General features: G+C 46.3%; 1 protein-coding gene across 7 annotated transcripts in view; it reads right to left on the bottom strand.

Moving 5' to 3' along the window:
- LOC119970655 (muscle M-line assembly protein unc-89-like) overlaps positions 1-13,275 on the bottom strand; it is a 102,911-nt gene that overhangs the window by 22,910 nt on the left and 66,726 nt on the right. For all 7 annotated transcript variants that reach the window (XM_038805622.1, XM_038805623.1, XM_038805625.1 and 4 more), the window contains one exon: positions 10,422-10,550. In XM_038805622.1, the coding sequence (XP_038661550.1) occupies positions 10,422-10,550 (129 nt within the window). The remainder of the gene's footprint in view (positions 1-10,421; positions 10,551-13,275) is intronic.

Genomic DNA, 13,275 nt, shown 5'->3' on the forward strand with positions numbered 1-13,275 from the left:
CCTTCAGCTCTGGGATTAACCTAGTGCATCTCCTCTGCACACCCTCCAGTGCCAGTATGTCCTTTCTCAAGTAAGGAGACCAAAACTGAACACAATACTCCAGGTGTGGCCTCACTAACACCTTAGCCTACAATTGCAACATAACCTCCCTAGTCTTAAACTCCACCCTCGAGCAATGAAGGGCAAAATTCCATTTGCCTTCTTAATCACCTGTTGCACCTGTAAACCAACTTTCTGTGACTCATGCACTAGCACACCCAGGTCTCTCTGCACAGCGGCATGCTTTAATATTTTATCGTTTAAATAATAATCCCATTTGCTGTTATTTCTACCAAAATGGATAACCTCACATTTGTCAACATTGTATTCCATCTGCCAGACCCTAGCCCATTCACTTAACCTATCCAAATCCCTCTGCAGTCTTCCAGTATCCTCTGCACTTTTCGCTTTACCACTCATCTTAGTGTCATCTGCAAACTTGGACACATTGCCCTTGGTCCCCAACTCCAAATCATCTATGTAAATTGTGAACAATTGTGGGCCCAACACGGATCCCTGAGGGACACCACTAGCTACTGATTGCCAACCAGAGAAACACCCATTAATCCCCACTCTTTGCTTTCTATTAATTAACCAATCCTCTACCCATGCTACTACTTTACCCTTAATGCCATGCATCTTTATCTTATGCAGCAACTTTTTGTGTGGCACCTTGTCAAAGGCTTTCTGGAAATCCAGATATACCACATCCATTGGCTCCCCGTTATCTACTGCACTGGTAATGTCCTCAAAAAATTCCACTAAATTAGTTAGGCACCACCTGCCCTTTATGAACCCATGCTGCGTCTGCCCAATGGGACAATTTCTATCCAGATGCCTCGCTATTTCTTCCTTGATGATAGATTCCAGCATCTTCCCTACTACCGAAATTAAGCTCACTGGCCTATAAATTCCTGCTCTCTGCCTACCTCCTTTTTTAAACAGTGGTGTCACGTTTGCTAATTTCCAATCCACCGGGATCACCCCAGAGTCTAGTGAATTTTGGTAAATCATCATTAGTGCATCTACAATTTCCCTAGCCATCTCTTTTAGCACTCTGGGATGCATTCCATCAGGGCCAGGAGACTTGTCTACCTTTAGCCCCATTAGCTTGCCCATCACTACCTCCTTAGTGATAACAATCTCTCAAGGTCCTCACCTGTCATAGCCTTATTTCTATCAGTCGCTGGCATGTTATTTGTGTCTTCCACTGTGAAGACCGACCCAAAAAACCTGTTCAGTTCCTCAGCCATTTCCTCATCTCCCATTATTAAAACTCCCTTCTCATCATCTAAATGACCAATATTTACCTTAGCCACTCTTTTTTGTTTTATATATTTGTAAAAACTTTTACTGTCTGTTTTTATATTCTGAGCAAGTTTACTCTCATACTCTATCTTACTCTTCTTTATTGCTTTTTAGTAGCTTTCTGTTGCCCCCTAAAGATTTCCCAGTCCTCTAGTCTCCCACCAATCTTTGCCACTTTATATGCTTTTTCCTTCAATTTAATACTCTCCCTTATTTCCTTAGATATCCACGGTCGATTTTCCCTCTTTCTACCGTCCTAACAACATCACAAATCCTATCTAACTCATCCTTTCAGAGGCCTAGCAAGTCTGATACTATGATGCTGAAGTCCTATTTTGCTTTCTAAAAGAGAAAATACTGGAAAATCTCAGCAGGTCGGGCAGCATCTATGGGGAGAAAAGAGCTAACGTTTTGATTCAGATGACCCTTTGTCAAAGCTTTGAAGCTGGAGAGACAGGGGAGGTGGTAATGGAGCCGGGGAAGATAAATGAGACATTTAGGGAACACTATAAGGAACTGTACAGGGCAGACCCAGAGGCGAAGAAGGGTACATGTGGCGGTTTTTAGATCAGCCGCAGTTTCTGCAGCTGAAGGAAGAGAAGGGGCAGGCGCTAGAGGAGCCTTTGGGGCTGAGAGAGGTACTAGATAGTATAAGGGGGATGAATTTGGGTAAGTCTCCAGGGCCGGATGGTTACCAAACGGAATTTTATAAAGAGTTTGCGACGGAACTGGCACCGCATCTGTTGGGGGCGTTTAGCGAGGCGCTGGAGACGGGGGAGCTGCCAGAGATTGATTGATTGATATTTATTGTCACATGTACCGAAGTACAGTGAAAAGTATTTTTCTGGGCCAAGGGAATGTTAGTAGACAAAAGAATAAGCAACAGAGTACATTGACAAATGGTACATCAACAAATAGTGATTGGAGAGCAGCATAGGACGTCGTGAACAGTGTTCTTACAGGGAACAGATCAGTCCAAGGGAGAGTCGTTGAGGAGTCTAGTAGCTGTGGGGAAGAAGCTGTTCCTATGTCTGGATGTGCGGGTCTTCAGACTTCTGTATCTTCTGCCTGATGCAAGGGTCTGGAAGAGGTCAAAGCCTAGATGCGAGAGGTCTCTGAAAATGCTGTATGCCTTCCTGAGGTAGCGGGAGGTGTAGACAGAATCAATGGGACGGTGGCAAACTTGTGTGATGCATTGGGCTGAGTTCACCACACTCTAGTTTCTTGCGATCTTGGACCTAGCAGTTGCTATACCAAGCTGTGTGCGTGTGTGTGTGGGGGGGTGGCGTGCTAGTGCTAGGCTTCCTGAAGTCAATGATCAGTTCCTTGGTCTTTCCAACATTTAGAAAGAGATTGTTTTTGGTACACCATGCAACCAAGTGATTTATCTCCCTTCTGTAGTCTGATTCGCCCTTGTTTGAGCTACGACCCACCAGACGTATCATCCGCAAATTTATAGATCAAATTGGAGTTAAGTCTTGCCACACTGCCGTGTGTGTATAGGGAGTACAGTAGAGGAGTGAGTGCACATACTTGCGGGGCCCTGGTATTGAGGACTATTGTGGAGGAGGTGCTGTTACCTATCCTGACAGATTGCGCTCTGTTGGTGAAGAAGTCAAGGATCCAGCTGCACAGGGAGGGATCAAGTCCAAGATTGCAGAGTTTGGTTATTAGTCTTGTCTGCAGAATGACAAGGGATTATGAGGGGGAATAGGGAGCATCAGGTGTCAATATATGCGGACGACCTGTTGCTGTACATGTCGGACCTGCTGGATAGCATGAGGAGGATTATGGGCCTACTAGGGAGGTTTGGGGAGTTCTCAAGATACAAATTGAAAGTAGGGAAAAGTGAAGTGTTCCCGGCAAATGAATTGGGTCGGAGAGCTAACCTAGGGGGGTTGTCATTCAAAGCCAGGTTCAGATACCTGATGATCCAGAGAGAGTGGGCGACGTTGCACAAGTGGAATTTAGATTAGGTGGAGGAGGTTAGGGAGGATCACAAGAGGTGGGACACGTTGTATCTGACTCTGGCAGGGAGGGTCCAAGTGTGAAGATGAATGTCCTGCCAAGGTTCCTATTCATATTCCAGATGCTTCTGATTTTTGTACCAAAGATCTTTATCCAGAAGCTAGATACGATTATTTCAGAGTTTATGTGGAGGGAAAGACGCCAAGAGTAAAGAGAACAGGTTTAAAGTGTGTGGGGAAAAGTTTAGAACAGGTGCGTTTAGGGGCAGCACGGTAGCACAGTGCTTCACAGATCCAGGGTCCCAGTTTCAATTCCCAGCTTGGGTCACTGTCTGTGCGGAGCCTGCACATTCTCCCCGTGTCGGCGTGGATTTCCTCCGGGTGCTCCGCTTTCCTCCCACAGTCCAAAGATGTGTAGGTTAGGTGGATTGGCCATGCTAAATTGCCCTTAGTGTCCAAAACAAAAGGTTAGTTGAGGTTACAGGGATAGGGTGGAGATGTGGAGGGTTCTTTTCCCAAGGTTTGGTGCAGACCCGATGGGTCGAATGGCCTCCTTCTGAAGTGTAAATTCTGTGTCTATGTGCAAGGCAAATTTTTTAAACACAGGGTCATATATCTATGGAACGCGCTGCCTGGGTAGTTGGTGAGAGCAGGTACAATGGCGGCATTTAGACAAATATATGAATAGGGTGGAAATGGAAGGATACGGACTCCGTAAGTGCATACAGTTTTCGTTTAGGAAGGTACCATAGTCGGCGCAGGCTTGGAGGGCTGAAGGGCCTGTTCCTGTGCTGTATTGTTCTTTGACCCTGCTGCAGGAGCAGAGGCAGAAGGGGAGGTTGCCAAACTTGCTGCATTATTATTCGGTGGCGAACGTGGAGAATGTGATGCGGTGGTGGGAAGGAGAGGGGGCAGAATAGGCTAGGATGGAAGAAGGATCCTGCAGGGGGTCCAGTCTGAGGGCTATAGTGACTGCGGCATTGCCTCTGGCGCCAGAGGGATATACGGAGAGCCCAGTGGTGCAATCCAGTGAAGGTGTGGAATTAGTTGATGAGGCACTCTGGGATAGAAGGGATGTCAGTGTTAACTCCGTCGTGCGAAAACCACAAGTTTGAGCAGGGGGGAACAGACGGAATGTACAGGACATGGAGAGAAGCGGGGCTGGTCAAGGTAAGAGATCTGTACCAGGAAGAGAGGTTTGCTAGTACAGAGGAATTGAAGGAGAGGGTAGAGCTCCTGAGAGGAAGTGAGTTTAGGTACTTTCAGGTAAGGGGCTTTGCGCGGTACAAAGAACAAAGAACATTTACAGCAAAGGAACAGGCCCTTCAGTCCTCCAAGCCTGCGTCGATCCAGATCCTCTATCTGAAACTGTCATCTATTTTCTAAGGATCTGTATCACTCTGCTCCCTGCCCATTCATGTATCTGTCTAGATACATCTTAAATGACGCTATCATGCCCGCCTCGACCACCTCCGCCAGCAATGCGTTCCAAGCACCCACCACCCTCTGCGTAAAGAACTGGGCAGGTGTGTTCACAACACTAACGAAGATGGTGGGGGGAGGAGGTTGGGCGGACCTTTCGGTGGCGATATTCGGTATATCAGAGAAGCCAGAGCTGATGGAGGGGAGGAAGGCCGATTTCATGACCTTCGCCTCTCTGGATGCCTGGTGAAGGATCTTGATTTGTAACTGACTAAGTTTGGAATAAAATACATTTAAAAAATCAAAGGTCAGTGGAACAAACCAAGATGATTCCTGCTCTCTGCTGAGTATACATAGAATCCCGATAATGCACGAGGCCATTTGGCCCATCAGGTCCACCCGACCCCCCGAAAGAGCGCCCAACCTGGCCCATTCTCTCACCCTGTCCCTCTCATCCCACCTAACCTGCACATCTTTGCTCATCTCAGTTGGGACACTAATGGCACTGTAACCTATCTTCAGCATAACAGAGTTAAAATTCTTGCTTCTGACTACGATTCAGAAACTTTTGTTTGAAGTATAAATATAGGGAACAGTGTCCTGCAGTCAGGATCGCAGTAAAGCTGGCGGGTGCAAGAGGAGCAGCAATGGGGCGAGAGGAGCAGCAGTGGAGCAAGAGGAGCAGCAGTGGGGCCAGAGGAGCAGTGCAAGCAGGGGCCAGAGGAGCAGTGCAAGCAGGGTCCAGAGGAGCAGGGGCCAGAGGAGCAGGACAAGCAGGGGCCAGAGGAGCAGGACAAGCAGGGGCCAGAGGAGCAGGACAAGCAGGGGCCAGAGGAGCAGGGCAAGCAGGGACCAGAGGAGCAGTGGAAGCAGGGGCGAGACGAGCAGGGGAAGCAGCGGCCAGAGGAGCAATGCAAGACAGGGCAAGAGGAACAGTGCAAGCAGGGGCCACAGGAACAGTGCAAGCAGGGGCCACAGGGACAGTGCAAGCAGGGGCTAGAGGAGCAGTTCAAGCAGGGGCCAGAGGAGCAGGGCAAGCAGGGGCCAGAGGAGCAGGGCAAGCAGGGTCCAGAGGAGCAGGGCAAGCAGGGACCAGAGGAGCAGGGCAAGCAGGGGCCAGAGGAGCAGGGCAAGCAGGGTCCAGAGGAGCAGGGCAAGCAGGGTCCAGAGGAGCAGGGCAAGCAGGGACCAGAGGAGCAGGGCAAGCAGGGGCCAGAGGAGCAGGGCAAGCAGGGGCCAGAGGAGCAGTGGAAGCAGGGGCAAGACGAGCGATGCAAGACGGGGCAAGAGGAGCAGTGCAAGCAGGGGCCAGAGGAGCAGTGGAAGCAGGGGCAAGACGAGCGATGCAAGACGGGGCAAGAGGAGCAGTGCAAGCAGGGGCCAGAGGAACAGTGCAAGCAGGGGCCAGAGGAGCAGTGCAAGCAGGGGCCAGAGGAGCAGGGCAAGCAGGGGCCAGAGGAGCAGTGCAAGTTGGGGCCAGAGGAGCAGTGCAAGCTGGGGCTAGAGGAGCAGGGCAAGCAGGGGCAAGACTGCAAGGCATGAGGGGGAAAATCACATTACTCATAAAAGTAACCTCACTGGATGATCAGTTAGTCCCAATCCTTTAGCAAAGCCAGGTCTCCAGTCGTCTTGGATTTCCCTGCCACTGGGCCACTGGCACTGTGTGGTGGTTGATATGCAAGAACCACCCAAAGTTAAAACAAATCCTCGCACAGGCATCTACAACCCCACCCTATCCACCCAAAATAAATTTCAGGACCTGAAATGTCAGGACCCTATGGGCAATAACCAACTGCAACAGACTTCAACGTCGCATCGGCATCATAGCCCAGGAATTCCAGCATCAGAACATCACCGACCTGAGCAAGACACGACTGGCAGAAGAAGGGCAGCTTAAGGAATAAGGTGGTGGATACACCTTCTTCTGGAAAGGCAAACCAGAAGAATGTCATCTACTGGATTTAGCGTGCACTAAAGATCATTTCCATTGTACCTCTTGATGGGTGGCAGCCGCACTGAGACTAGGGGAGGAACTCTTCAGTCACTGGGAGGAGGCAGTTGAGGAGGATTCTTGTGATGATCTTTCCTATGGTGGAGAGTAAGTAAATCCCTTTGTAATTTACGCAGTCAGGCCGGCCTCCTTTCTTGAAGATGGTCACAATTAAGGCGCCTCTGATATCACAGGACATGCTCTCTTCCATCCAGAGAAGGATGTTGTGGTTGTAGATGCCTGTCCGTCGCATTATAATACATCTGCAGAGATTCCATCTGTGCCAGAGGCATTGTTGTTTTTCAGCTGTGGAATGGCTTTCGACCTCATGGCAAGCTGGAAAAAGTATCCGGAATCATGTGCTCGATTCTCAGTTTTTGTGACTCGGTCCCGACGCCGTCGTAGAATCATAGAATTTACAGTGCTGAAGGAGGCCATTCGGTCCATTGAGTCTGTACTGGCCCTTGGAAAGAGAACCCTACCCAGGCCCATCCTTCCACCCTATCCCCATAACTCAACTTAACCTTTTTGGACACTAAGGGCAATTTACCATGGCCAATCCACCTGACCCGCACATCTTTGGACTGTGGGAGGAAACCGGAGCACCCGGAAGAGACCCACACAAACACAGGGAGAACATGCAGACTCCACACAGACAGTGGCCGAAGCCGGGAATCGAACCTGGGACCCTGGGCGCTGTGAAGCAACTGTGCTAAGCACTGTGCTTCCGCATATCATTGTAGCACTCATTTATGTGGATCAGAAAGACTTCTGATACGGCTGAAACCCTTCTTTTGGAGACGGGACTCGGAAATCAGGAGAAATTTAGATCCTGCAGTATTATTACGAAGGCATTAAAACCCTAAGGCAGAAGAAGAGCATCTCAATTTTTGCAAGTAATGGGTCACGGATGTGATTTGTATACCTTTCAATTAATTTTGGTAAGGATTTAATTTAATGAAGGTGCGTAAGGATCTGTGATTGAAGTATTGGCATACTTCACGTTTATTTAAATGTTCTGTTCCCTGTGAACAAGGTTGTGTAGCTGTGTTAAAGAACAAAGAACAATACAGCACAGGAACAGGCACTTCAGCCCTCCAAGCCTATACCAATCATGATACCAACCTTTGTCAAAACCCTTAGCACCCTTGTGCCGTATCCCTCTATACCCATCCTATCCATGTATTTGTCAAGATGTCTGTTGAACGCCGTTAATGTATCTGCTTCCACAACCTTCCCTGGCAACGTGTTCCAGGCACTCACCACCCTCTGAGTAAAAACCTGCTTCGCACATCTCCTCTAAATTTTGCCCCATGGACCTTAAACCTATGCCCCGTGGTGACTGACGCCTCCACCCTGGGAAAGAGTGCCTGCCCATCCACACTATCCATGCGCCTCATAATCTTGTACAGCCTCTATCAAGTTACTCCTCAACCTCCGTCTTTCTAATGAAACAGACTCTCCACATAGCCAACGCCCTCCAGACCAGGCAACATCCTGGTAAGTCTTCTCTGCACCCTCTCCAAAGCCTCCACATCCTTCTGGTAATGTGGCGACCAGTATTGTACGCAGTATTCCAAGTGCGGCCATACCAAGGTTCTATACAATTGTAGCATGACTTGCCAGTTTTTATATTCGATGCCCCGTCCAAGTATTCCGTATGCTTTCTTGGCTATCTTATCCATTTGTGTTGCCACCTTCAAAGATCTATGGACCTGCAGGCCAGATCTCTGTGACTTACCTAAGAGTTTTACCATTTACGGTATATTTCCCCTGTATGTCAGACCCACCAAAATGCATTACCTCACATTTGCCCGGATTAAACTTCATTTGCCATTTCTCTGCCCGAGTCTCCAACCTATCTATGCCCTGCTGTATCCTCTGACAATCCTTCACAGCGCCAGGGTCCCAGGTTCGATTCCCGGCTTGGGTCACTGTCTGTGTGGAGTCTGTATGTTCTTCCTGTGTCTGCGTGGGTTTCCTCCAGGTGCTCCGGTTTCCTCCCACAGTCAAAAGACGTGTAAAAGACAGCATTTTCCCTCTGTGTACCCAAACAGGCGCCAGAATGTGACGACTAGGGGCTTTTCACAGTAACTTCATTGCAGTGTTATTGTAAGCCTACTTGTGACAGTAAAGATTATTATTATAGGCCGGTGAACCTCACATGGGATTCACCTTCATCCTACTTGCCAAGGATTTTTCATGACCCCTCCTAATTTCCCGCTAAAGTACCTTCCTACTTTCTTTATACTCCTCAAGGGTTTCGACAGTCCCCACCCTTCTAGACCATACAAAAGTCTACTTTTTCTTTTTGACGAGGTTCACAATATCCCTTGTTATCCAAGCACCCTAAACTTCCTATATTTATCTTTTGTTCTCTCCGGAACGTGACTTTCCTGAATCCTAACCAAGTGTCGCTTGAGAGACTCCCACATGTCGATGTTGATTTACCATCCAAGAGCCGCATCCAATCCAAATATTTCAATTCCTGTCTAATGTCATTACAATTTGCCTTTCCCCAGTTTAGCACCTTAACGCGAGGGTTACCCTCATCCCTATCCAAAAGTACCCTAAAAACATACGCAATTGTGGTCATTACAGAAATGGCAGCAGAACTCTACGCAGCAATTGAGACACAGATGCAATCTGCCTTGTATGAGATAAAATGACGGTGTCATTGGGCCAAAAAAGATGTGGAACATGCATAGGAGATTGTAAATTAACCATGAGCCTTCGCATTCCATTCCAGGTAACACAAAAGAGTGCTGCAGTTAACAAGTACAGGGCCGTCTATCTTATGATAGGGACACAATTGCCAATGATTCGAGAAGGCAGGCAAATTACTTCACAAGTTGTCAAGAGGAGTTACAGCCATTTCCCCATAACATCCTCCAAAGAAGCCATAACACCAGGTGGAAGCTGGCATTGTACAGAAAATTGACTTTCTTTCAATAGAAAAAGCAGAAAATCATTCATTATTGAGAAAAAATAGCATTCTGCTGTCAAGTACCCAGGCAACAAAGCTAATATAGTTAAAAATCAAAACGGCCCACTCTACAGGTGTGGTACAGCAGAAATGGAAAAGTTATTTTTAAAGCAAAACAATGTTTATTCTATGAACTCAAGTTAACCTTTTTGAAACATAGTGAACATCTTAGAAACCATCAATTCAAATACAACCCCCAAAGAATGCAACACTAAGTAATCCTTAATAACTTCCCAAACAACATCCAGAAGACAGAAGAAACACCTCCTAACAGAAGCACATCAAGTTTACATTCACTACTGAAAACATTTATAATTCTGAATTCACCAAATGATCAAGAGATAGTCTTTTCATGGAAAAGAGATCAACAGTACACCTGCTCTGTCTGGCTTCAGTTCCAACACTGAAAACAAAATTAAAACACACCCTGCGGCAAACAGCCTAAAACGAAAGTAAAAAGCTGACAGACACCCCAGCTCCACCCACACCTGGCATCACTAATAAACACCTATTTCTTAAAGGCACATTTCTTAAACACACTCTCACATGACACATTTCATCACTGAAATGTTCCAGCTCGGAGTTTCTGGATAGAACACATTTGTTCGGTGCTGCCTGGGCATCTAACTAAGAGCTAGTAAAACAGAAGACTGAAAAGGGAAAATTGGAAGCTCGGCTCTGTAAATTTTAAACAATAATGGATGTTTACCTTGGTGGGGAACAGCTTTTTGATTGCTGCCTGTCTTTTGATTGTGAACGCTTTGTAGGAGGGCTCTTAGAATCACGCCTGTCTTTCTGTCTTGAAGGAGATCTGTGTTGCGACCTACTCCTGGAAGATCTAAAGAATAAAGGTGGAAAAAAGTTTTTTTTCTGTGACAACACAATTAATTAGAAAGATTCAAAATTGAATGCATGCAGAATTTATTTTTAGAAAAAGCAGAAAATATTAGTGACTAGCCTTGTAACCACTTTGAAGTAAAATAAATCCCAATTCTTTTTGCAAAGTACTGCAGCTTCAAAAAATCCAGTTTTAAAAAATATCCGTTTGTGTTGAAACAACCAACTACAGACATTTTTTGCATTCCAGTCACATTAAATAGACTGCTATGAAAAGAACACTACCCATGACCACACAGGGCAATGTTAAAGGCGACATGGAATATACAGTCCATATCTAACAATGGGTGTGTGAAAGCGTCCACTACGTAATGCTGAGTGGGGGATTAATATCACAGCTGATAGTAGAGCATCACAATAAACAACAATACCTTTGCATCGAAAAGAGGAAACATGAGTAATAATTCAGGCTACCAACTGCCTTTAAGAATTCACCAGGATTGGATGAGTTCCATTCAAGGATACTGAGGGAAGGAAGAGTGAAGGAAGGAATTGTTGGCGCACTGGCCATGGTCTTCCAATCCTCCTCAGGTTGGTGTCAGAGGACTGCACATATATAGCACTCTTGCTCAGGAAGGGGTGCAAGGATAACCCCAACAACTACAGGCCAGTCAGTTTAACCTCGGTGATGGGAAAACTATTAGAAAACATAATTAGGGACAAAATTAACAAACCTTGACAAACATGGATTAGGTACAACTTATTTATTCAGGGAAAATCATGTTTAACTAACATGTTTGACATTTGAGGAGGTAACACGAGAGGGTTTTGAGGGTAATGCATTTGATGTGGTGTACATGGATTTCCAGAAGGCATTTGATAAAGTGCCACATAACAAGCTTGACAGCAAAGTTAGGGCCCATGGAATAAATGGGACAGGATCAACATGAATATGCTTCAGTGGGATTTGAACAGGCCGAGTGAGCATATGCAGGGCAGCTGCAGTGTAATGTGAATAAATGTGAGGTTATCCATTTTGGTAGCAAAAAAGGAAGGCAGATTATTATTTGAATGGCTGTAAATTGAGAGAGATGGATATTCAACGAGACCATGGTGCTCTTGTGCAGCAGTCGCTGAAAGTAAGCGTGTTGGTACAGCGCAGGCAGTAAAGTAGGCAAATGAAATGCTGGCCTTCATAGCGAGAGGATTTGAGTATAAGCAGAGGGATGTTTTACTGCAATTGTATAGGGCATTGATGAGATCACACCTGAAGTATTGTGTGCAGTTTTGGTGTCCTTACCGGAGGATGCATGTTTTTGCAATGGACGGAGTGCAGCAAAGGTTTACCAGACTGATTCCTGGGATGGCAGGATTGCCATATCATGAGAGTCTAAGGCGGCTAGGATTGTATTCATTGGAGTTTCGAAGAGTGAGAGGGGATCTCATAGAAACTTATAAAATTCTAACAGGATGAGACAGGGTAAATTCAGAAAGAATATTCATGGTGGTGGGGGAGTCCAGATCTAGGGGTCATTTTTTGAAGATAAGGGGTAAACCTTTTAGGACTGAGGTGAGGAGAAATGTCTTCACCCAGAGAGTGGTGAGTGGTATTCATGACCACAAAACGTAGTTGAGGCAAAATCGTTGCGTAATTTTAAGGAGGAATTAGATATAGCTTGTGGAGCTAAAGGGATCAAGGCATATGTGGGAGGAAGGCACGATCAGGGTATTGAACTTGATGATCAGCCATGATCATATTTATTGGCGAAGCAGGCTCAAAGGGCCGAATGACCTCCTCCTGCTTCTATTTTCTATGTATGCATGAATTTAAAATTGGCTGCAGAGTGACTGGAAAGAAAGTGTTAATGCAGCAGTTATTTTTCAGACTGGAGGAAGAAATATTCCAGGGGTTGGTGTTGGGACCCCTGCTTTTCGTGATTTATATTAATGACCTAGACCCTGGTTCTACAGGGCACAAACTCAAAAGTTGGGGAATATACAAAATTTGGAAGTATGGCGAACTGTGAAGATGGGGATAAACGTCAAGAGCACATAAACAGGCAGTGGAATGGATGGATACGTGACAGAGGAAAGTGTAAAATCATTCATTTTGGCAGGAAGAACACAGAAAGGCATTATACCAAAGATTATAATTCTAACGGGGATGCAAGAAAGAGGGACTTGGGGTTACACTGCACAAATCATTTGTGATGTGGAGATGCCGGCATTGGACTGGGGTGAGCACAGTAAGAAGTCTTACAACACCAGGTTAAAGTCCAACAGGTTTGATTCAAACACTAGCTTTTGAAGCACTGCCCTTCCTCGGGTGAATCGTACCATCGTGGACAAATCATTTGTGGTAGCGGGCCAGCTTGAGAAAATGGTTAATAAAGCTTATGGAGGGCAGCACAGTGGCACAGTGGTTAGCATTGTTACCTACAGCGCTGAGGACCCTGGTTCGAATCCCGGCCCTGGGTCACTGTCTGTGTGGAGTTTGCACATTCTCCCCGTGTCTGCGTGGGTTTCGCCCCCACAACCCAAAAGATGTGCAGGATAGGTGGATTGGCCAAGCTAAATTGCCCCTTAATTGGAAAAAATAATTGGGTACTCTAAATTTAAAAAAATAAAAATAAAGCTTATGGAATCCTTGGCTTTACAAATAGGGCCACCGAGTACAAAAGTGAGGAGATTATGATAAACCTGTATCAAATACTGGCTGGGACTCA

Source organism: Scyliorhinus canicula, chromosome 8 (assembly GCF_902713615.1).
Source record: "Scyliorhinus canicula chromosome 8, sScyCan1.1, whole genome shotgun sequence".
Classification (NCBI taxonomy): domain Eukaryota; kingdom Metazoa; phylum Chordata; class Chondrichthyes; order Carcharhiniformes; family Scyliorhinidae; genus Scyliorhinus; species Scyliorhinus canicula.